Raw genomic sequence first — 24,962 nt, forward strand, 5'->3', positions numbered from 1 at the left:
AATCCAAGCTGTTCATAAACTAAACTGTTCTTAAACCCAAGGTACCATTGTAAGTGTTTTGTTTCCTGGGCAGGCAAATGCAAATGCCAGCTTTGAACCTTAGAAGAACATCGGAAGAGCCCGGTTTATTTGTTTCGTAAAATTTATGAGTTAAAAAGGTAAAGGGACCCCTGACCATTAGGTCCAGTCGTGACCGACTCTGGGGTTGCGGCGCTCATCTTGCTTTATTGGCCGAGGGAGCCGGCGTACAGCTTCCGGGTCATGTGGCCAGCAGGACTGGAGAACCAGAGCAGCGCACGGAAACGCCGTTTACCTTCCCGCCGGAGCGGTACCTATTTATCTACTTGCATTTTGACGTGCTTTTGAACTGCTAGGTTGGCAGGAGCAGGGACTGAGCAACGGGAGCTCACCCCGTCGTTGCGGGGATTCGAACCCACAGCACCACCCGAGTCCCTCATAAGTGTGGGCTGAAAGCAGGTTAAAACTCGCACCAACTGTCAGGAGAGCGTGCAGAAGCCAGGCCCTGGGACCAGTAGGACTTTGCAGGACTGGGGCCTTCCTAAGTTTGTTCTGAAGAGGCAAGGTGCAGCCGCACAGGTGAGGCTGATTGGTAACTCACTGCACCTGGTGGCAAGAGCCGGGAAGGGATATAAGGTCAGCATTTCCCTTCGGCTCTTTGCCACAGCAACACACTTCCTGCCTTGCTGTGTTTGGCTTCTTGCTTTCTGATCCTCGGACCTCGGCTTCTTGACTCCTTGCTTCTCGAACCTCGGACCCTTGACTTTGTGACTCTTTGCTTCTCGACTCTCGGACCCTTGACTTCGTGACTCCTTGCTTCTTGATCCTCGGACCCCTGACTTCGTGACTCCTTGCTTCTCAACCCTCAGACCCCTGACTTCGTGACTCCATGCTTCTCGACCCTCGGACCCTTGACTTCGTGACTCCTTGCTTCTCGACTCTCGGACCCTTGACTTCGTGACTCCTTGCTTCTCGACTCTCGGACCCTTGACTTCGTGACTCCTTGCTTCTTGATCCTCGGACCCCTGACTTCGTGACTCCTTGCTTCTCAACCCTCGGACCCTTGACTTCGTGACTCCTTGCTTCTCGACCCTCGGACCCTTGACTTCGTGACTCCTTGCTTCTTGATCCTCGGACCCCTGACTTCGTGACTCCTTGCTTCTCAACCCTCAGACCCCTGACTTCGTGACTCCTTGCTTCTCAACCCTCGGACCCTTGACTTCATGACTCCTTGCTTCTCAACCCTCGGACCCTTGACTTCGTGACTCCTTGCTTCTTGATCCTCGGACCCCTGACTTCGTGACTCCTTGCTTCTCAACCCTCAGACCCCTGACTTCGTGACTCCATGCTTCTTGATCCTCGGACCCTTGACTTCGTGACTCCATGCTTCTCAACCCTCGGACCCTTGACTTCGTGACTCCCTGCTTCTCAACCCTCGGACCCTTGACTTCGTGACTCCCTGCTCCTCAACCCTCGGACCCTTGACTTCGTGACTCCCTGCTTCTTGATCCTCGGACCCTTGACTTCATGACTCCTTGCTTCTCAACCCTCGGACCCTTGACTTCGTGACTCCTTGCTTCTCAACCCTCGGACCCTTGACTTCGTGACTCCTTGCTTCTTGATCCTCGGACCCCTGACTTCGTGACTCCTTGCTTCTCAACCCTCAGACCCCTGACTTCGTGACTCCATGCTTCTTGATCCTCGGACCCTTGACTTCGTGACTCCATGCTTCTTGATCCTCGGACCCTTGACTTCGTGACTCCCTGCTTCTCGAACCTCGGACCCTTGACTTCGTGACTCCTTGCTTCTCAACCCTCGGACCCTTGACTTCGTGACTCCCTGCTCCTCAACCCTCGGACCCTTGACTTCGTGACTCCCTGCTCCTCAACCCTCGGACCCTTGACTTCGTGACTCCCTGCTTCTCAACCCTCGGACCCTTGACTTCGTGACTCCCTGCTTCTCAACCCTCGGACCCTTGACTTCGTGACTCCTTGCTTCTCAACCCTCGGACCCTTGACTTCGTGACTCCCTGCTCCTCAACCCTCGGACCCTTGACTTCGTGACTCCTTTCTCCTTGACCCTCGGACCCTTGACTTCGTGACTCCTTGCTTCTCAACCCTCGGACCCTTGACTTCGTGACTCCCTGCTCCTCAACCCTCGGACCCTTCACTTCGTGACTCCTTTCTCCTTGACCCTCGGACCCTTGACTTCGTGACTCCTTGCTTCTCAACCCTCGGACCCTTGACTTCGTGACTCCTTGCTTCTCAACCCTCGGACCTTGACTTCGTGACTCCCTGCTCCTCAACCCTCGGACCCTTGACTTCGGGACTCCCTGCTCCTCAACCCTCGGACCCTTGACTTCGTGACTCCTTGCTTCTCAACCCTCGGACCCTTGACTTCGTGACTCCCTGCTCCTCGACCCTCGGACCCTTGACTTCGTGACTCCCTGCTTCCTGGCCCTCAGACCCCTGGCTTCTGGACTCTCATCCCTGCTCCCACCCCGCCATCTTGCCCCTGGTCCCGATGTCCTCAGCCGGGACTTCGATCTCCTGTAGACCTGACCATGACACCAATTTTCTGAGCATCTGGGGAGGCTTGCCTAAACCCAAAAACATTCGTGGCAGGCGCTGAAAAGAGCGCCGCGAAGGCTGGGTGTCAAGTGGCAGGGAGTTCCGAAGTCGGAGTACTGCCACACGAAAGGTTCGAGTCCTTGGAAATGTGGAGCAGGCGTTTTGTGGTGGCAGCAGCAGTTCCGCAGACTTTTCAAAGGTTGGTTGGGCAAATAAAGGGTCAGGCCGATCCCAAATGGGGGGGGTCTCTATTCTAGCATCCTCACCGGGTCCGGCCAGATGCCCCCAAGGAAAGCATCCCCCCCCAGCAGGATCCGAGCACAAGAGCAACACAGGACACCCCTGTGGGGCTAGGCAGCCCTGTTCTGCCGCCCCTCGCCTGCAGAGCTGGCAGCCCCTCACCCTTTTTCAAACAGCCTCTTCTCTCCTTGGGAGACCTCTGGGCAGCCACAACTGCCTTCCCTGCTCTCTGAGCTGCCCCAAAGAGAGGTCCCTCTTCACACTGCCCCACAGGAGCCTGGCAAGCACCCCTGCCCAGCCCCAGAGGCACCATTCACCCACGGAGCTTGCAGCCAGGGCTGCTGCAACAAACAACCTTGCAAGCCTTGCGGAGGCAGAGACGCCAGAGGGCAACAGAGGAGGGAGCGAAGGAAAGAGGGCCAGAGGCCAGTGTTGACCATCATTCTGGCCACCCCAGGGTGGGTTAAAAGTCACTGGTCTATGCTGACCGCTGGCCCTTTCCCAGAGTTTTCAGGGAAGGGGAATTTCCAGGCTCACCTGGCGATGCTTTTGGCACAGGTGGGCGGGTATGAACCCTTCATGGATCCCTGCCTTGCCGTGGCGAAGGGGCTTGAATAACTCGGAGAAGCTGTGAACTATGCCGAGCAGGGCACCCAAGATGAACAGGTTATAGTGGAGAGTTTTGACCAAATGTGATCCACCTGGAGGAGGAACCGGCAAGCCACTCCAGTATCCCTGCCAAGAAAACTCCATGGACAAAGACAACAGGCATATATAAGTTATGACGCTGGTAGATGAGCCCCTCAGGTCGGAAGGCTACTGAGGAAGAGCGGAGGACAAGTACAAGTAGATTCAGAGCTGATGAAGCGGCTGGGCCAAAGCCGAAAGGACGCTCAGTTGCGGATATGCCTGGAAGCGAAAGGAAAGTCGGATGCTGTAAAGAGAAATATTGCATAGGAACCTGGAATGTAAGAACCATGAACCTGAGTAAGTTGGACGTGGTCAAAAATGAGATGGCAAGAATAAATATTGACATCCTGGGCATCAGTGAACTAAAATGGACGGGAGTGGGCGAATTCAGTTTGGATGACCAATCCATTCTTAACGAAATCAGCCCTGAGTGCTCACTGGAAGGACAGATCCTGAAGCTGAGGCTCCAAGACTTTGGCCACCTCAGGAGAAGAGAAGACTCCCCGGAAAAGACCCTGATGTTGGGAAAGATGGAGGGCACAAGGAGAAGGGGACGACAGAGGACGAGATGGTGGGACAGTGTTCTCGAAGCTATGGACATGAGTTTGACCAAACTGCAGGAGGCAGTGGAAGACAGGAGGGCCTGGCGTGCTCTGGTCCAGGGGGTCACGAAGAGGCGGACGCAACTAAATGACTAAACAACAACAAAACAAAGGACAGATATGATTTGGAAAATAAAAATAAAATTTCCAGACTGCCTTGCAGCCTCCTCCTCCACCTCCTCCTCCTGCAATATTCTCTCGGCCACATTTTCCCCCCTAGCAACCCAGTGGACTGACTCTGCACCGCTCCCTAGCGCTCGCTGGAGAGCGCTGCCGCCTCCGTCCTTGCAAGAACCAGGCAAGCCCATCTGCATCCATCAGGGTGGGAGGGGAGAACCAGCCAAACGGTGGCAGAGAATGCAGAGAACTACATGGGCTTGCTCTGGGTCCTGTCCTTCTTCCATTCAACCTTCTTTGGTGATGAGGTAAGGCCCTTCATCTTTTTCCCTTCGCTGCCTTCCTTCTTAAAGAGATGCACCTGCCTTTTCCAATATGCTTTCTCTCCTGCTCTCAAACGATAGCCGTCGATGACAAACAAAAAAGCCTCAATCTGTGCGTTGGTGTGTTTTTTCTAATGCAACTGCTGGCCCTCTCGGGTTGCGGGTTTAGAAAACCAGGGACAGCCCTTGGGGGGGGGGGGAACCAGGAGCCGAGAATTCAGGGTGCAAGCTGTGGAGGGTGACAGGGACGGTTTTAATTTTGCAAGGTCCAGATTGCGGTTTTGAGCCTGGGTTTGTTCATGCTGCGGTGTTCCCCGGAGCCACAATCTCATTTCGGTTGTGCTACACTGACGTGTGTGTTTTAAACGATGGCCAATATTGTGCTTTGGTTGTTGCAACCTCCTTTGGTGATAGATCGTTTGGCTGGCTATCTGTCTTGCTGTCTGTTTATCCATCCATCTCGCTGTCGTGATTACAGACACACAAACACCCCCTCCTCGCAAAAGGGACGAGGGACCTGTTTTCTGCATTTTTGTTGCCTAGTGATGACAACTCCAGACAAAGGTGTGTTGGCAGGCATTTGGGGATGCAAGAGGCAGTGTGTGTGTAGATTTGATGTTGGTCCAAAATGGAGCGCCATTTTCCCCCACCGCCCCTTTCCAAAAGGCTTGGCCGGTTGGCTGACGTCCACATGAAAGGCAAAGGGAGAGAGGCCGAAAAAGAACGTCCCCGAGTTTAGCCAAATGACACCAACGCCCTGGAAGAAAGAAAAAAACAAGCGAGCGTTCGGAATGGGTTTGCTGGATCCGTCCCAAAAAAACAGCCCATCTAATAGAGCGTTCTGTGTCCAGAAGTGGTTGGACACATGCCCTCTGGAAAAACCGATGCAGTCAACAAAGACGGTAGAAGGAACGCCCCTGGTTTGCATCCCTGGCGTTTTTGCGGTAGACTGCCCTCGCCCAGGAGGCTCCATTTCGCCGTTGGAATGACTTTGCATGTTGTAAGGCTCAGAGCCGGGGATGTTTGATGCACAATAATAATAATAAAACAATGTGCGCTCTTTCAATTGCATCAATTGCCTTATACGGAGGCGGTACCTCCGTGGTTCCGCCTATCCCAGTGCTGTCTGCACGGACTGGCAGCAGCTGTCCGGGGGGGGGGGCCTTCTGCATGCAACGGACCTTGCCTTAAAAAGAAAGCAAGATTCTAGTCCTCATCGCTTTGAACTACAAGGCCGAAATGAACAGAACGCTGCCTTAGACCATGGCTCCATCTAGGCCAATATTGCCCACATGGACTGGCAACAGCTCTCTAAGGTTTCAGGCGGGGGGTGTGTGTGCCAAGTTTGGAACCTGGCATGGGCGCCTCTTTACTTTTACATTCATCAGATATAAAGAAACAATCCTTAAACAATCCTTTATGATGTTTTTATATGTGCTGGAAGCAGCCAAGATTGGCTAGGGAAACCCCAGTCAGATGGGTGGGGTATAAATAAAATTAGTATTAGTATTAACAACCACCCCTGTCAGGTAATCCAGTATTATTATCATCCATATTTTTTGGTGGGAAGGCAGAGACAAAGACCTGCCGCAACCCATCCATTGTGAGTTCCAGACAGAGACAAGATTTGCACTCGGCGCTTGCCGACTCTTAGGTCAATCTCTTGAGTCCTCTGTTCGGAACGGCAATCTGGTGCACCCCCAAAGCAAACTGGTTTGTCTCCCGTTCCTTTCCACCACCCCAAAGATAACTAACATATTTTTTGCTCTCTAAGACTCACTTTTTCCCTCCTAAAAAGTAAGGGGAAATGTGTGTGCATCTTATGGAGCGAATGCAGGCTGCGCAGCTATCCCAGAAGCCAGAACAGCAAGAGGGATTGCTGCTTTCACTGCGCAGCGATCCCTTTTGCTGTTCTGGCTTCTGAGATTCAGAATATTTTTTTCCTTGTTTTCCTCCTCCAAAAACTAGGTGCGTCTTGTGGTCTGGTGCGTCTTGTAGAGCGAAAAATACCTTAGATCCTACAGCAATCTCACCGGTTACTAAGCTGATCGCAGGCCAGGAGGTTGTCAGACAAGCCTTTGTCCCAAAGTTAGAGTTACCTGCATGGACACTGGGCCAGATTTGTGCTCACGTGAACTTCGAGGGGTTAGGAAAGGCGTGGGATTTATTTGTTATTTTAGGGTGGGGAGGATGAGAGGCTTGTGTTTGCTCTTTTCAGGAACTTTGGAAAGGACTTGTTGTTGTTGTTGTTTAGTCGTGTCCACCTCTTCGTGACCCCCTGGACCAGAGCACGCCAGGCCCTCCTGTCTTCCACTGCCTCCCGCAGTTTGGTCAAACTCATGCTGGTAGCTTTGAGAACACTATCCAACCATCTCGTCCTCCGTCATCCCCTTCTGCTTGTGCCCTCCATCTTTCCCAACATCACGGTCTTTTCCAGGGAGTCTTCTCTTCTCATGAGGTGGCCAAAGTCTTGGAGCCTCAGCTTCAGGATCTGTCCTTCCAGTGAGCACTCAGGGCTGATTTCCTTCCGAATGGAGAGGTTTGATCTTCTTGCAGTCCATGGGACTCTCAAGAGTCTCCTCCAGCACCATAATTCAAAAGCATCAATTCCTCGGCGATCAGCCTTCTTGATGGTCCAGCTCTCACTTCCATACTTGGAAAGGACTGGCCTTTGTGAAATAGCCTGCGAGAAACCTTTCTGAACAATAGCTCGTAAACAAAACAGGAAATTCAGGGAGGGTTCTGAAGAAGAAGAATAATAATGAATTTTGATTTGTACCCTGCCTTTGCCAGCAAGAGCCGGGCTCAGGGTGGCTAACATCATAACAGACTGCCTTATCCCCTATCTAGCTCTGCACGGACTGGCAGCAGCGCTCCAGCGTTTCAGGACGGAGACATTCGCTGCATCCCAAACGTCAAAGGATTTGGAATGCAAGTGTCAAGTCAAAAAAGGGTTTGCTTTCAGAGAGCTGACCTCCTTTTGAGTAGCCCATCCCCTATGTTGCTTCGGGCGGGTCTCAGACATAGGGAGCAGGTCTGGAAGGCGAGATACCCAAAGCCCTCAGTCGCTCATCCAGAGGTGGAGATTCTTCTGTGTCCGCCTCTCCGGGATAACCCAGTACAGTGGTACCTCGGGTTAAGTACTTAATTCGTTCCAGAGGTCCGTTCTTAACCTGAAACTGTTCTTAACCTGAAGCACCAGTTTAGCTAATGGGGCCTCCCGCTGCCGCTGCACGATTTCTGTTCTCATCCTGAAGCAAAGTTCTTAACCCGAGGTACTATTTCTGGGTTAACGGAGTCTGTAACCTGAAGCGTCTGTAACCCGAGGTACCACTGTACGGAGATTCAACAGAGCACTCCATCCCCAGTAGAGGCGGATGGGAAGGAACCGGGGACTTATACAGAGAGGCAGCGGAGAGGCTGGTGAGAAGGAGAGATGGATTTGCAGTGTAAGAGTCCCTTGTATGTGGTTAGGACAGAGGGACTTGCGCAGACAGCCACCTCTGTACACAGAGGCCGACCACAGCACAGCAGGGACTCACACAGAGAGGCAGCGGCCACCCTCCTTTTGCACTTGAGACGCGTACATTAATCCCTTCCCCGCTGAGAGACACGCACGCTTTTTATAATTTAAAAAACAAAAACCCAGAAGGCTGATGGCCGAAGAGTGGATGCTTTTGAATTCTGGTGCTGGAAGAGACTCTTGAGAGTCCCATGGACTGCAAGAAGATCCAACCTCTCCATTCAGAAGGAAATCAGCCCTGAGTGCTCACTGGAAGGACAGATACTGAAGCTGAGGCTCCAAGACTTTGGCCACCTCCTGAGAAGAGAAGACTCCCTGGAAAAGACCCTGATGCTGGGAAAGATGGAGGGCACAAGGAGAAGGGGACGACGGAGGACGAGATGGTGGGACAGTGTTCTCGAAGCGACCAGCATGAGTTTGACCAAACTGCGGGAGGCAGTGGAAGACAGGAGGGCCTGGCATGCTCTGGTCCAGGGGGTCACGAAGAGGCGGACACGACTGAACAACAACAAGCTTGCCAGGACCCCCTTTACCTTCCCCCTTCCTTCCCAGAATTGTTCCTTTGATAGGCTTTTTTGGGGGGGTCTGTTTTACTCCTCCCCCCATCATTTCCATGACCTTCCCCCCTTCCCCATCCTCTAGCAGGCTGTCTGCATCCTGCCCTCCTCCTCTGGAGGGGAGCTCTAGGCGAAGCTGGGTACCAGTCGGGCCCGGTTGCCATGGTGACCCCATCCTCTGTGGAGGGGAGTATCCTCCCATCTCCAGCATCAACGTGTTCGCATGTCGTGTCTGGGTGTGCAATGATATATTGATTCCTCTGCTCCTATCCAGCAATTGCATTGACCTTGCCTCCCAGTTGTCAAACTGGGATATGTTTCCTCTTAGCAGGACATGAGAGGGAAGGTGGGAGGGGGCCGCTTCTGGGGGCTTGGATGCCCCCCTCTCTCTCCCCCCCCCCCCCGGGGCCTCTTTGTTTGCCAGTGTTGGGTTTCCTCTTTCTCGCCTCCCCTCCTTTAATCTCCTCCTGCGCCCTGGATCTTGACTGAAATTTCAATTAGCAGGAGCTGGTAACAACAGCCTGTTTGTTTAACCCCCCTGGGGGGGTTTGCAGGGTGTGAGTGTATAAGGGGGGCGGCGGGGAGAGACTAGCCCCTCTCCCCTTTCCCTGGAACATATCCAGGCCCTAAAAGATTCAAGCATTTTTGTTTTTTGTTTTTCATTTTCAGGTCCTTTCCCTTTCCAATTCTTGCTCAGTTTTCTTCCTCCTCACCCTTCTTTTTTCCTTCCCCTTTCATTTAAATCCCCTCTCCCTTTTTTGCATTTTAATTCCCTCCCTCCTTTCCCACAAGATCTCCTCTAGATGTTTCTTCTTTTTCTTTTAAAAGTTATTTCCTCTCCTGTTAAAACAAGAAAAACCAGGACAGCTTCCAACAATCCAAAACGGAGCATAATAATAATAATAATAATAATAATAATAATAATAATAATAATATGATAAAGCAGCTGAATAAATCCAGACTAGATCCAGATTAGATCAGATTTAATTCCTTTAGGATATTTTTTCTCTCTCCTTGCTCCCTCTCTCTCTTTCCTTTCATCTTAATGATTCCTGCTCTTTGTTTTCCACTAACTTAGTTCTTTCGTTCTGATGTTCTTCCTTTTTCTTTTGGGGCCGCCGTTTCCAGCTTTCACAGAATCATGGAATGGGGGACCCCCAAAGGCCATCCAGCCCAACCCCTTCAGTACAGGAATCACAGTTGAAGACCGTGAGAATTGGCCACCCAAATTCTTTTTGGAATCTTCCAGTAAAGGACACTTTCTGAGTCCAGTCTACTGCTGAATGGCCCTTAGCCTCAGAAAGTTCTTTCCTAATCTTTCGTTGGAATCTCCTTTTTCTGTCACTTGAAGCCATTGGATCTGGTCCCTCCCTCTGGACTCAGAGTAGATCCCTTGAAATGAAAGATTATGACTAACCGTAGCAGCACTAGTTAGGTTAAGCCTTGGTTCAGTCTTCCTTCCTTCCTCTCTCTCTCTCTCTCTCTCTCTTCTTTCTTTCTTTCCTTCCTTCCTTCCTTCCTTCCTTCCTTCCTTCCTTCCTCCCTCCCTCTCTCCTTCCTTCCTTCCTTCCTTCCTCTCTCTCTCCTTCCTTCCTTCCTTCCTTCCTTCCTCCCTCCCTCTCTCTCTCTCTCTCTCTCTTCTTTCTTTCTTTCTTTCTTTCTTTCTTTCTTTCTTTCCTTCCTTCCTTCCTCCCTCCCTCCCTCTCTCCTTCCTTCCTTCCTTCCTTCCTCTCTCTCTCCTTCCTTCCTTCCTTCCTTCCTTCCTCCCTCTCTCTCTCTCTCTCTCTCTCTCTCTTCTTTCTTTCTTTCTTTCTTTCTTTCTTTCTTTCTTTCCTTCCTTCCTTCCTTCCTTCCTTCCTTCCTTCCTTCCTTCCTTCCTTCCTCCCTCCCTCCCTCTCTCCTTCCTTCCTTCCTTCCTTCCTCTCTCTCTCCTTCCTTCCTTCCTTCCTTCCTTCCTCCCTCTCTCTCTCTCTCTCTCTCTTCTTTCTTTCTTTCTTTCTTTCTTTCTTTCTTTCCTTCCTTCCTTCCTTCCTTCCTTCCTTCCTTCCTTCCTTCCTTCCTCCCTCCCTCCCTCCCTCCCTCCCTCCCTCCCTCCCTCCCTCCCTCTCTCTTCTTTCCCTTCCTTCCTTCCTTCCTTCCTTCCTTCCTTCCTTCCTCTCTTCTTCCTTCCTCCCTCCCTTCCTTCCTTCCTTCCTCTCTTCTTCCTTCCTCCCTTCCTCCCTCCCTTCCTCCCTTCCTTCCTTCCTCTCTCTCTGGAGTGTATGTGTGCACTCCAGTTTTCTGCACACCACTTAGAAATATTTTTACTCTATTGAGCCAGTATAGAAATTAAACATTCCATCAATATATGTTTATTTTGTGGGGGCTTTAAATAAACCCCCACAGCCCTAAATATTTGATTACGTTGATCGACGTTAAGGCATTGGTTAACAAACTATTGCTTTAACACTGAGCAATGCAATGTTTCCATTTAACTTTTTTTTAAAGCAATAAAAAAAAACCTCCACAGTCCTGGGAATTGTAGTTCCCCCGCTCACGGAGCTACAATTCCTGGCACCCTTACCAAATGACAGATCCCAGTGTCCTTTGATGAGGGAAGCAATAATCTAGAAGCAAATCAGAGGCATTGTGGTTTTCTGAAAGCAAAAGCAAACCAATCGATAGTGTCTAACGTCAGAGATCCATTTAAATTAATGGGCAGGCTTAGGTCAATTTCAATAGGTCTACTCTGAGTTAGATAACCCTTTTTCTTTGTGTGCCGTTTTAATGCCCTGTTTAATATACACTTCCTCCCCTCCTGTTTCGTAATTTCATTTTAACGCTCGTGATTTTCTTCTTTTAACTCTCCCAGTGTTTTTCTCTTTCATCTAATATGACAAGTTAGATATGTGACGCTGGCTTGGCCTGGGGGTGACAGATGGGATCTCCTTCCAGGCTGTTAATCTCCCCAGAACATCTGGGTTGATAACTAAGACCCCTGAGATTGTAGTTTAATATGTTCACTCGATCTCCTCCCCAGCCACAAATTTAATTCCAAATTCTGCATTTTGGCAGGGAGATGTAAGGCACAAATGCCCCTATCAATTTATTTATTTATTGGTTGCGGGAGGAGAAGGGGGGTTTCTCTCCTGATCCTTTTGAATCTCAAAACCTGGGTGCTTTTGCAGTACATTTCTGAGCACAATTCAAAGGGTTGGTGCTGACCTTGAAAGCCCTAAACGGTCCAGGCCCAGTATACCTGAAGGAGCGCCTCCAACCCGGACACCGGGGTCCATCTCCCGAGGGTCTTCTGGCGGTTCCCTCCCTGTGAGAAGTGAGGTTGCAAGGAACCAGGCAGAGGGCCTTCTCGGTGGTGGCAACCTCTCATCAGATGTCAAGGAAATAAACAACTACCTGACTTTTAGAAGACATCTGAAGGCAGCCCTGTTCAGGGAAGTTTTTAATGTTTGAAGTTTTATTCTGTTTTTAGTGTTCTGCTGGGAGCTGCCCAGAGTGGCTGGGGAAACCAGGCTAGATGGGCAGGGTATAAATAAGAAATTATTATCGTTAGGGGATGACCTCTCCACAATCCACAATTCCATTTTTTAGGCTGAGAACAATGAGGACTGGAATCTTGCTTTCACTTAAAGAGAAGGGCCACGGCCCCTCTACTCCCTTAACCCTGATTTTATTTTACTCTTATGTAGGATTTGCCAAAAGAAAGCTTTTAACATTTGATGTTTTGTTGTGTTTTTAATATCTTGTTGGGAGCTGCCCAGAGTGGCTGGAGAAACCCAGATGGGCAGGGTATAAATCATAGAATCATAGAATCATAGAGTTGGAATAGACCACAAGGGCCATCGAGTCCAACCCCCTGCCAAGCAGGAAACACCACCAGAGCACTCCTGACATATGGTTGTCAAGCCTCTGCTTAAAGACCTCCAAAGAAGGAGACTCCACCACACTCCTTGGCAGCAAATTCCACTGTCAAACAGCTCTTACTGTCAGGAAGTTCTTCCTAATGTTTAGGTGGAATCTTCTTTCTTGTAGTTTGGATCCATTGCTCCGTGTCCGCTTCTCTGGAGCAGCAGAAAACAACCTTTCTCCCTCCTCTTTGTGACATCCTTTTATATATTTGAACATGGCTATCATATCACCCCTTAACCTCCTCTTCTCCAGGCTAAACATGCCCAGCTCCCTTAGCCGTTCCTCATAAGGCATCGTTTCCAGGCCTTTGACCATTTTGGTTGCCCTCCTCTGGACATGTTCCACTTTGTCAGGGTCCTTCTTGAACTGTCCTTCTTGAACATCATCATCATCATCATCATCATCATCATCATCATCATCATCATATTACAATAGTAACAACAACAACAACAATAGCACAATGCCACTCCATCCCAAATCCTCTAATTCTTTGCCAGAGTTTTGGCATGCAAGAATCTGCCTTGTACACAGAGTCAGACCTTTTGATTCTTCTGGGTCAGAGAAGGGAAGATCCCATCACTCGGTCCCTTGTTCAGTCGATTCAACCTGGGATCTTGTGCATGCAAGGCAGCTGTTCAGCCCCTGATCTTACAGCTCTTGTCAATTACTGTTGTTGTTTAGTCGTTTAGTCGTGTCTGCCTCTTCGTGACCCCCTGGACCAGAGCACGCCAGGCCCTCCTGTCTTCCACTGCCTCCCGCAGTTTGGTCAAACTCATGCTGGCACCTTCGAGAACACTGTCCCACCATCTCGTCCTCTGCCGTCCCCTTCTTGTGCCCTCCATCTTTCCCAGCATCAGGGTCTTTTCCAGGGAGTCTTCTCTTCTCAGGCCAAAGTCTTGGAGCCTCAGCTTCAGGATCTGTCCTTCCAGTGAGCACTCAGGGCTGATTTCCTTCAGAATTGATAGGTTTGATCTTCTTGCAGTCCATGGGACTCTCAAGAGTCTCCTCCAGTGCCCTAATTCAAAAGCACCAATTCTTCGGTGATCAGCCTTCTTGATGGTCCAGCTCTCACTTCCATACATCACTACTGGGAAAACCATAGCTTTAACTATACGGACCTTTGTTGGCAAGGTGATGTCTCTACTTTTTAAGATGCTGTCTAGGTTTGTCATTGCTTTTCTCCCAAGAAGCAGGCGTCTTTTAATTTCGTGGCTGCTGTCACCATCTGCAGTGATCATGGCGCCCAAGAAAGTGAAACCTCTCACTGCCTCCATTTCTTCCCCTTCTATTTGCCAGGAGGTGATGGGACCAGTGGTTTAAAAATCCATCCCCTCTTCCCAGGGAACTTTGGGAACAGGGATCTCCCAACCGCTCACAGCACCCAGACCAAACTACAGTTCCCATGATTAATTGAGGGGGAAGCCTTGACTGTTCAAAGAGGGGCAAGACCGTTTTAAATTTATAGGGAACCTTAGGGATATTTGATGCCTGCTCTGTCCAGAGTGCTGAAAGAATTCTAGCTCATCCCCCTTGAACTCTGCAAGACTTTGAAGGACTTGCGAAAAGTCACCCAAATGGAAATTCGCCCTCCCCTGTTTTTATGGACCCAGGTGGCCCCCCCTCTTGTTGTTTTTTAACTATATATTTATGGGGTGCCAACACAGCTGTTGCAATCGGTGGGTCCTTGCCCAATATAGGCCCATTGAAAGGGAATGACCTTCCAGTGAGTCTACTCTGAATCCAATCCAGTAGGAGACTGCGTGTGGTCTTCGCAAAGGGGTTGGTGACTTTAATTTGCCTAGATCTTAAAATAACTGAAGTGGGAAGGGTGGGTGATCTGAGAGAGATCTCTGGGATCTAGAGTTTCCCTGGCACTCGGAGGAGGTGTGAATGGTTGGTTGACAGCTGCCTTGAGCCAAAAGCTTTCCCCAGGAGCATTTATGACATTAATTCATAATGAATAGTCAGTCTTAAAATAGACTTGACCTCCAGTGACTATCTTGGTTTTCTACATTTTTCTTTTAGAGCGTTGGAACCTTGCACACATACTAAAAAGAAGGAAATTTTACTTTTCTTCTCCTTTGGCGATCCCTCATAGCCAAGTAAGATTGTCTTCCATGAACACGGTTTTAACAGTGAATCCGTAAGTGACCATGGAGGCCAATTCTGGATCCGCACGTCCTTCCACAGTGGGGACATAGGTTTCCGGGCGGGAGTTGATCACGGCGAGGATTTGCCAAGCGTGCCTTCCTCTTAGCACGTTTCTCCCTTGCGTCCTGAGTTCGAGCGTCTTCAAAGCCCAGGACACCTTTGGTAAAGGCTGTTCTCCAACTGGAGCGCTCGCAGACCAGTGTTTCCCAGTTGTCGGTGTTTATACTACATTTTTTAAAAGATTTGCCTTGAGAGGGTCTTTGAACCTCTTTTGTTGACCACCAGCATTATGCATAGTGAGGTATGGAAGTGAGAGCTGGACCATAAAGAAGGCCGATCGCCGAAGAATGGATGCTTTTGAATTCTGGTGCTGGAGGAGACTCTTGAGAGTCCCATGGACTGCAAGAAGATCAAACCTCTCCATTCGGAAGGAAATCAGCCCTGAGTGCTCACTGGAAGGACAGATCCTGAAGCTGAGGCTCCAAGATTTTGGCCACCTCATGAGAAGACTCCCTGGAAAAGACCCTGATGTTGGGAAAGATGGAGGGCACAAGGAGAAGGGGACGGCAGAGGACGAAATGGTGGGACAGTGTTCTGGAAGCTACCAGCATGAGTTTGACCAAACTGCGGGAGGCAGTGGAAGACAGGAGTGCCTGGCGTGCTCTGGTCCAGGAGGTCACAAAGAGGCGGGCACGACTAAACGACTAAAAACAAGCATTACGCTTTCCGTTTTTAAGTTCGGAATAGAACAGTTGCTTTGGAAGATGATAATCAGGCATCCGAACACCATGACCAGTCCAATGAAATTGATGTTGAAGAATCATTGCTTCAACACGGGTGATCTTTCTTCTTCTAGTACACTGGCATTAGTTCGCCTGTCTTCCCAAGCAATTCTCTGCCCCTCTTCCCATCCCATCTCTCTTCTCCCCCAACATTCTCCATGGATAAGGGGCAGCGAGTTAGAATGGGCAGAGACGTATTCTAACAGAGTCCACATCATGCGTTCAAAGCATATCCTTTAAAGCCCAGGCATTTAGAAAGTTCTTAGGGGTTTTAATTTGTTTCAGTCTGTTTTATTGTGGTTTTTAGCCTGTACACTTTAACTGAAGGGTGCAATTTTATTTTATTTTAGTGAGAATCTTATTCTCTTATCCTTTTTCGTCGATCGCTCGGAGGGCTTTCAGTGTATGTGGGTTTTACGGTGTATAATAAACACAGCCTCCCCTACGCACACAAAGAACCACGGGAACTGTAGTTTTCCCACCCACCCCTCGGAGGAAGCTGCAATTTGCAGTGCGCGGGACAAAACTACAGTTTCCAGGATCCTTTTGACAGGTGGGAAAACCGATACGCTGGGATGTGCTTTCGATGTATGGCGCGGATTAAAATCTTGGCCAGCGAGGGCAGGGGGACGTCTGCCACACATCACGCATTATTTTCTCTGCCACCTCCCCCCACCCTACTTAAAAAAATTAAAATAGATCTGAGCTCCCGGGTCAAAACCAGCTCAAAACGGAAGGCTGCCTTCTCTAGTTCAGCTATGTTTATTTTCTATCTATCTATCTATCTATCTATCTATCTATCTATCCATTATCTATCTATATCTATCTATCTATCTATCATCTATCATCTATCTATCTATCTTCTCTCTCTCTCTCTCTCTCTCTCTCTCTCTCTCTCTGTGTGTGTGTGTATATATATCCATCATCTTGGAAGCCATTGGCTGTCGCCATGGTTACACAAGAGCATGTTCTGGGCTGCTATTGGCTGGCGCCAGCCCTCTATTGCTTTCCTCCCCATCTATTCCCCCCTCCCTTAAAAAAAAAAAACCATTTCTCTCTGATTTATTCACTGTATGGGACAAGTCACTAGGGACTCTCTTTCCAATGCAAGATGAATGAGGCTTTGAAGAAAGGTAGCTAGCCTTTTGTCTCCGTGGGGGCGGGGAAGAAAGGAAAGGTTATTTATTTATTTGGAGGCCTCTCCAACCCCCTCCCCAACTCCTCTCTCTCTCTCTGATTTTAAAAGGGCAAATTCCACTCAAAGAACCCCCCTCCCCGAATCTGTCTCCTCTGCAAAATGAAAACACGGTGCATTTAAAGAAGGGGAGGGGCTTCACCGTGGTACGTGGTTCTGGAATAAGTGGGTGGGGAGCCGGGGTGATACTGCAAAACTGCTCCCCGGGGGCGATTCGATGCGGCCGGAGGGCGACCACCCAAAAGGGTTTCAGTTTTGTTTATAAAGGCCTCATTTCCAAGGCCTTGGTGCACCCCATGGTTAGAGCTTGGTGCTGATTACGGCAAGGTTGCAGGTTTGATCCCCGCCAGGGACAGCTGCCTATTTTTGCATTGCAGGGGTTGGGCTAGATATAATAATAATAATAATAATAATAATAATAATAATAATAATAATATATATTTATTATTTGTACCCTGCCCATCTGGCTGGGTTTCCCCAGCCACTCTGGGCGGCTTCCAACAAAGACCAAAAATGCACTAAGATGTCACACATTAAAAACTTCCCTGAACAGGGCTGCCTTCAGATGTCTTCTGAATGTCAGGTAGTTGTTTATCTCTTTGACATCTGGTGGGAGGGCGTTCCACAGGGCGGGCGCCACCACCGAGAAGGCCCTCTGCCTGGTTCCCTGTAACTTGGCTTCTCGCAGCGAGGGAACCGCCAGAAGGCCCTTGGAGATGGACCCAGGTGTCCAGGCTGGATGATGGGGGTGGAGATGCTCCTTCAGGTATACTAGACTGAGGCTGTTTAGGGCTTTCAAGGTCAGCACCAACACTTCGAATTGTGCTCGGAAATGTCCTGGGAGCCAATGTAGGCCTTTCAGGACTGGCGTTATATGGTCTTGGCGGCCGCTCCCAGTCCCCAGTCAAGCTGCCGCATTCTGGATTAGTTGCAGTTTCCAGATCACCTTCAAAGGCAGCCCCACATAGAGCGCATGGCAGTAGTCCAAGCAGGAGATAACCAGAGCATGCACCACTCTGGCCAGACAGTCTGTGGGCAGGGAGGGTCTCATCCTGCGTACCAGATGGAGCTGGTAAACAGCTGCCCTGAACACAGAACTGACCTGCTCCTCCATGGACAGCTGTGAGTCCAAAAGGACTCCCAGGCTGCGCACCTGGTCCTTCAGGGGCACAGTTACCCCATTCAGGACCAGGAAGTCCTCCATACCTGCCCGCCTCCTGTCCCCCCAAAACAGTACTTTTGCCTTGTCAGGATTCAACCTCAATCTGTTAGCCGCCATCCATCCAAATTGCCATTCAAATACAGTCATACCTCGGGTTAGAGGTTGCGTGTTTTCGGATTGCAGTAGTCCAAGCGGGAGATAACCAGAGCATGCACCACTCTGGCCAGACAGTCTGCCGGCAGGGAGGGTCTCATCCTGCGTACCAAATGGAGCTGGTAGACAGCTGCCCTGGATACAGAATTGACCTGCGCCTCCATGGACCGGTGTCCCTTCTGACCCGATCCTTCGATTCAGGATACTGTTGAGCTACGTAAGAACCCCCCAGCGGCCATCATAGCCTATCGGCCGAGGAGAATGACATCTGTGGATCAACAATGTATTTTTGGAGTGGGTTTGTTTTTGCCATTTTGAGGGAGGATGACGTGGTTAGAGCAAGATGATTGTGGAGGAGGCTTATGAGCAATTGAGAGTGGGAAGAGAGGAGAGGTGTGTGGTTCCCCCCCCTCGTGTCTCCTAATGCCACGATGCGTGGGTGATTGGTTGGCAAACCAGTACAGTGGCAGGCGGAATGAAGACCTGCGGAACTCACCGCCACAAGATTCCAGGGGCAAGCGTGCGCCTTTTCGTCTCTCTATGTTTCCCCACCTTCTCTCTTTCGGACATCTCCACCTCTCTCTCACTGTTCCTCTCCCTCTCTGGGCTCCCATGAAATCAGGTGCATGGGATGATAATAATAGTAATAATAATAATAATAATAAATTTATTATTTATACCCCGCCCATCTGGCTGGGCTTCCCCAGCCACTCTGGGCGGCTTCCAAAAAAATATTAAAATACAGTAATACATCAAACATTAAAAGCTTCCCTAAACAGGGCTGCCTTCAGATGTCTTCTAAAAGTCTGGTAGTTGTTGTTCTCTTTGACATCTGGTGGGAGGGCATTCCCACAGGGTGGGCGCCACCACCGAGAAGGCCCTGTGCCTGGTTCCCTGTAACTTGGCCTCTCGCAGTGAGGGAACTGCCAAAAGGCCCTCAGTGTCTGGGTAGAACGATGGGGGTGGAGATGCTCCTTCAGATATACTGGACCCAGGATTCTGCAAATCGGGCCTAGCCATCTCCTTTCTCTCACCCTCTCCCTTTGTTTCTTAAGGGTTGGTCAGATTCAAGGAGGAGAAGTTCTGTCAAGGTAGCGCAAGGGGCTCAGGGGAGCCTCTGTGTGCCAGCGCAGTCTATCTTGGAATGCCCGGTGCTCAGGGCAGAGAGGAAACAGCTGCAGGCTCTGTTTACAGCCTTCCCAGTGTGGAGAAGGGCCTGGTCTTAAACAGAAAGGATTTGAGAAGGTGGAATCGCAGCACTTGTGCTCAGTGAGATACACCTGGAAATCTGAGGCAGAGGCACCCAAAAATAATAATAATAATAGCACTGGGCCCATCACCTCCCAGCAAATAGAAGGGGAAGAAATGGAGGCAGTGAGAGATTTTACTTTCTTGGGCTCCATGATCACTGCAGATGGTGACAGCAGCCACGAAATTAAAAGACGCCTGCTTCTTGGGAGAAAAGCAATGACAAACCTGGACAGCATCTTAAAAAGCAGAGACATCACCTTGCCAACAAAGGTCCGTATAATTAAAGCTATGGTTTTCCCAGTAGTGATGTATGGAAGTGAGAGCTGGACCATAAAGACCCTGATGTTGGGAAAGATGGAGGGCACAAGGAGAAGGGGACGACGGAGGACGAGATGGTGGGACAGTGTTCTGGAAGCTACCAGCATGAGTTTGACCAAACTGCGGGAGGCAGTGGAAGACAGGAGGGCCTGGCGTACTCTGGTCCAGGGGGTCATGAAGAGGCGGACACGACTAAACGACTAAACAACAACATTATTATTATTATTATCCTATACCTGGGGGTCTCAGAGCAGTTCACAGAATAAAATCAAGATATCAAACTACAGAATGCATAGTAAAAATAAAAGCAACAACCCAATAGCCCCCCCTTAAAATAATACACATTTTAAAAGGGCGTGGGATGTAAATCAGATCAACCAAAGGCCTGGTTGAAAAGGGACATTTTTGCTTGGCGTCTAAAGGTGTATAATGAAGGCGCCAGGTGAACTTCCCTGGGGAGAGCGTTCCACAGACGGGGAGCCACTGCAGAGAAGGCCCCGTTCTCGTGTTGCCACCCTCCGGATCTCTCAAGGAGGAGGCACATGAAAGAGGGCCTTAGAAGATGATCTCAGGGTCTGGGTTGGTCCATATGGAAACAAGCAGTCCTTGAGGTCTAAGTGGAGGTCGCAACTTAGTCTGTCTCATAAGTTAAGTGCGTCATCTTAGAGAGCCTTTCATTTTCTTTCCATATCTTCTAAAAAGCAAATCCTTTAGTTAATATTCTTTTTTCCACACAGTCTATTCCACACAGTCGTTTTCCCATCTCACTTTCTATCAGTCATGTGACGGTGGTTCTTGAGGACTAGCGACTTAACTTCTTGAGGACAGTTCTCCTTGAAGACTAGCGACTTAACTTGTGCGGGAAGGGCCGTCGCTGGGGGCCGAGGCCTCCATCCGTGCAGAAGGTGGCAGGTTCAAACCCTGGCGTCTCCAAGTAGGGTTGGGGACGCCCGCCCCCCCCCCCCACGCAAAACTCTGACAAGCTTCTGCCAGCCAGTGCAGACAGCATGGGGCTCGATGGACCAGGCATGAGGTGGTCCTGAGAATTCCCTCTAGTAGCACGTGATAAAACATGCGTGTAGCTGCCGCTGCTCAGCTTCGGAGAATCAGCTTCTGATGCCCACACACGCGTGTGACAGCTGCGCCATGTGCCGGCTGGGCCCTGGGCAGAGGCACATGGATCTGTGGGCATAGAGATGCGAGGTGGGCAGCTGTGGACCCCCACCCCAGCCGCTGGGGCCGCTGGTTTGCGGAGAGCAGCTGTCACAGCCTTCGCTTCAACTCCCTTCTCCCTCCACAGATCAATCGTCGTCGCTGCCCTGGGGGGAAAGGCCCACAATCTGGGCTCTGTTGACAGCGAGTGCCATCTCCTAGCTGTGTCCTCCTCAGAGTAGATCCATTGAAACGAAGGAGCCTCAGGCATCCATTCCGGACGGGCCTGTTCTGAGGAAGGTCAACAATTCCTATTTCCCAAGGACAGTCCCAGATTTACAAAAGCCGCCCCAGTTTCTGATTTATTTACGTCTTTCCTTCTGCAGTGTTGGATGGCAGGTTGAGAGGAGTCCCCTACCAGGACAGACTTTGCTCGTGTGCTCAAGACATCGATTCCGTAAAACATATTTTGTTGCACTGTGCAAAGTATGAGCAAGCCAGGGCTGAACTGATACTACCCTTGCTGGTACCTTTCCCGGGAAAATCAGAGGCTCACTATGTCAGGCTCCTATTGGAAGACCGGACAAATGCTAGAACATTAGTAGTGGCCAAGTTTTTATCTGCATATGCAGATTAACTGTATGTCTTCTAATGGTTGTATAGTTACTTGTCTCCTTGGCTCAGGGGTTGCGTAACTCCATCCCCTCCAACATTTCCCCAATGAAAATAGGGACGTCCTAAGGGACGTGGGTGGCGCTGTGGGTTAAACCACAGAGCCTAGGGCTTGCCAATCAGAAGGTCGGCAGTTCGAATCCCCGCCACTGGGTGAGCTCCCGTTGTTCGGTCCCTGCTCCTGCCAACCTAGCAGCTCGAAAGCACGTCAAAAGTGCAAGTAGATCAATAGGTACCGCTCCGGCGGGAAGGTAAATGGCGTTTCCGTGCGCTGCTCTGGTTCGCCAGAAGCGGCTTAGTCCTGCTGGCCACATGACCCGGAAGCTGTACGCCGGCTCCCTCGGCCAGTAAAGCGAGATGAGCGCCGCAACCCCAGAGTCGGTCACGACTGGACCTAATGGTCAGGGGTCCCTTTACCTTTAAGGAAATCCAGGACTTTGTGGGATCAAACCAGAAACTGGGACAGCTTCTGTAAATCCAGGACTTTCCCCTGAAAATAGACAACGCTCCCCTCTGAATTTTGCGCCCGGGTCCCCAGCTCCCTGCTACGCCACTGTTTCTCCAGATCTAAAGGCCTGGATGGATGCTTCCGCTCCGATGCTGCGTGATCTAACTCTGTATATGAGTTACATCATTGTAATTATAACAGATCGTTATTAATCTAGGAGCCGAAAAGCCTGTGTTATTGACACGCTCTGAAAGCAATGGAAGGAGCTCAGCTGGGGAAACCGGCCCTGCCTTGTACGGTTTGTGCGGAGATTGCGGGGTGGCAATTGGATAAACCGGGGGGGGGGGTGTCTTCTCACAGCTATTTGGTTCAATACACCCACCACGTGACTTGTCATTGGCAGGCGAGGACCCCACGAAGGAGACAAACAGTTCTCCTGTATCTCCCCTCGCATTTATACCACGGATAATGCCCTCCGTCTCAAACAATTTCTTAAGAAAAAATGGGGATGTTGCATGCCTGCAGGGACCCCAAACCCACAGGGACCCATAAGAAGACCCCCAAGGAGGCTGTGGAACTGAGGAGTGGAGGAATTCGCAGGAATTAACAGCCTGAGGTCAGAGGTTGGGGTCCCACAGGGACCCGGCTGCCGTTTGTGAGTAAGGGTTCTTCATTGTCTCTGTTTCCTCCGTTTGATGTTCTCCGTGATTCTCCTTTTCCGTAAGAATAACCTCGGGGATATTTTTTTGGGGGGGAATAGGGGTGTTCCAAGAGACCCCAGGTGTGCTTGTGGGGAAGAAAGAGTTGTGGGGGAGATGGAGGGAAAGGGGGCCAGTGGGGAGGACACAAAAGCAGCGAGGAGCCCCCAGAAATGGGGAGAGAGAGAAAGGAGTCAGCGGAACGAAGTCTGCTCTGAGAGAGAGAGAGAGACAAAGGGATGAAAGGAAGACCGAGTTGGGTGACGGCGGGGTGGGCCAGAAAGAGACAAAAGGGGGCTCCGTTCTTTGTAAAAAATGACTGCGGCCATTGATCTGTGGGGACGACGATTTAGAAAAAGGGAGAAGAGAGCAGGTGAAGGGTTTGCGAACCTACCTGCGCTAACCTGGTCTCCAGGTGATGGCAGGGAGCAGGCTGAAATCTCCAGGTTAGGAGAATGTGCCTTTAATTTTTAAATATACAGTGGTACCTCAGGTTAAGTACTTAATTTGTTCCGAAGGTCCGTTCTTAACCTGAAACTGTTCTTAACCTGAAGCACCACTTTAGCTAATGGGGCCTCCTGCTGCTGCCGCACGATTTCTGTTCTCATCCTGAAGCAAAGTTCTTCACCTGAAGCACTATTTCTGGGTTAGCGCAGTCTGTAACCTGAAGCGTATGTAACCTGAAGTGTATGTAACCTGAGGTACCACTGTATTTATAAGACAGCATCTTAAAAAGCAGAGTCATCACCTTGCCAACGAAGGTCTGTATAGTTAAAGCTATGGTTTCCCCAGTAGTGATGTATGGAAGTGAGAGCTGGACCATCAAGAAGGCTGATGGCCGAAGAATGGATGCTTTTGAATTCTGGTGCTGGGGGAGACTCTTGAGAGTCCCACGGACTGCAAGAAGATCCATTCTGAAGGAAATCAGCCCTGAGTGCTCACTGGAAGGACAGATCCTGAAGCTGAGGCTCCAAGACTTTGGCCACCTCGTGAGAAGAGAAGACTCCCTGGAGAAGACCCTGATGTTGGGAAAGATGGAGGGCGCAAGGAGAAGGGGACGACGGAGGACGAGATGGTGGGACAGTGTTCTCGAAGCTACCAGCATGAGTTTGACCAAACTGCGGGAAGACAGGAGTGCCTGGCGTGCTCTGGTCCAGGGGGTCACCAAGAGGTGGACACTACTCAACAACAAGAAGAAGATTGTGCATGCGGCTTGCAGGATTCAGCCCGGCAGGGACTGGGTGGAAATTATTGCATAGACTCTCTCTCTCTTTTCCTACCTTCCCTTTCCCAATTAACCTCCGTCTCCAGGGATTAGCCAGGGGAGTGGCAAGGAAGGGAAAGAACTGGGCTGGGCACGAGGGGAGGAGTGGGTTCTACGTCTCTCTGTGTGTTTGGCATGGGGCACAGCCCAGGTGACATCACCAGGGGGCCGCGCCTAAGTCTTGTGCTTGGGACTTATATCTCAGGGTCCGAGATGGGCAAGCCGACGGCCGACCAGCTTATGACAAACAGTTGCTGGGTTATATTTGTAGGTGAGGGGAGCCAGTGGGTCTATGACCCTTGGGGAGTTAGGGGCTTGCCCTGCCTATGAAGACAGGGGCTCTCAATGGGGAAGACGGGGCGCTGCCCCACTTTGAGTCAGACCCACGGTCCCATCTGGCTGCTTTGACTGGCAGCACCGTATTTTTCGCTCCATAAGACGCACCAGACCACAAGACGCACCTAGTTTTTGGAGGAGGAAAACAAGAACAAAAATATTCTGAATCTCAGAAGCCAGAACAGCAAGAGGGATCGCTGCGCAGTGAAAGCAGGAATCCCTCTTGCTGTTCTGGCTTCTGGGATAGCTGCGCAGCCTGCATTCGCTCCATAAGACGCACACACATTTCCCCTTACTTTTTAGGAGGGAAAAAGGGAGTCTTAATAGAGCAAAAAATACAGTACGTCCATGGAAATCAAGAGAAATCGTAGACCTCTTTTCATGAACGCAACCACAGCGGCTAGGATTTTAATAGCAAAGAATTGGAAAAGTGATAACATAACCCCACAAAAACCAACTGGCAAGCAAAAATGAGAGAATATTTACAACTTGCAAGGATGACAGGGAGATTAAGACTGGGCAATGTTTAAAGAATACCTTAAAAACCATTGTGACAACGGTCAACTCCTGGCAGACTTAGAATGAATCTTGAAGTGGGTCTTATAGAGCAAAAAATACAGTAGTTTCCCAGGCTTTCAGGCTCTCCCCGAGCCCCCTTTCTGGAGGTGCTACGGTGAGGAGGGGGTCACCCCAGGGCCCTTCTGAAGGCAGGTCAGGTGCTCTTCAAACGAGGCGGGGTCTCCTCCCCACAAATAGAACCCAAGGCGCTAGTCCTCATGGTTGTGAGCGAGAAGCAAATAGGAATCTTGTGCTGTTAATCAGTGTGGCCGACCG

At 50.2% G+C, this 24,962-nt stretch overlaps 1 protein-coding gene across 3 annotated transcripts in view; it reads left to right on the plus strand.

The window, feature by feature from the left end:
• The first annotated feature begins 4,194 nt into the window (after positions 1 to 4,194).
• APC2 (APC regulator of WNT signaling pathway 2) overlaps positions 4,195 to 24,962 on the plus strand; it is a 59,872-nt gene continuing 39,104 nt past the window's right edge. Inside the window, exon 1 of one of the 3 annotated variants that reach the window (XM_053372688.1) lies at positions 4,195 to 4,545. In XM_053372688.1, coding sequence (XP_053228663.1) covers positions 4,492 to 4,545 — 54 coding nt within the window. In that variant the 5' untranslated portion in view covers positions 4,195 to 4,491. Of the gene's footprint in view, positions 4,546 to 22,211; positions 22,490 to 24,962 lie in introns of those variants that run through there. The other 2 variants (XM_053372690.1, XM_053372689.1) reach the window with 2 other exon arrangements.

This window comes from Podarcis raffonei, chromosome 18 (genome assembly GCF_027172205.1).
Source record: "Podarcis raffonei isolate rPodRaf1 chromosome 18, rPodRaf1.pri, whole genome shotgun sequence".
Classification (NCBI taxonomy): domain Eukaryota; kingdom Metazoa; phylum Chordata; class Lepidosauria; order Squamata; family Lacertidae; genus Podarcis; species Podarcis raffonei.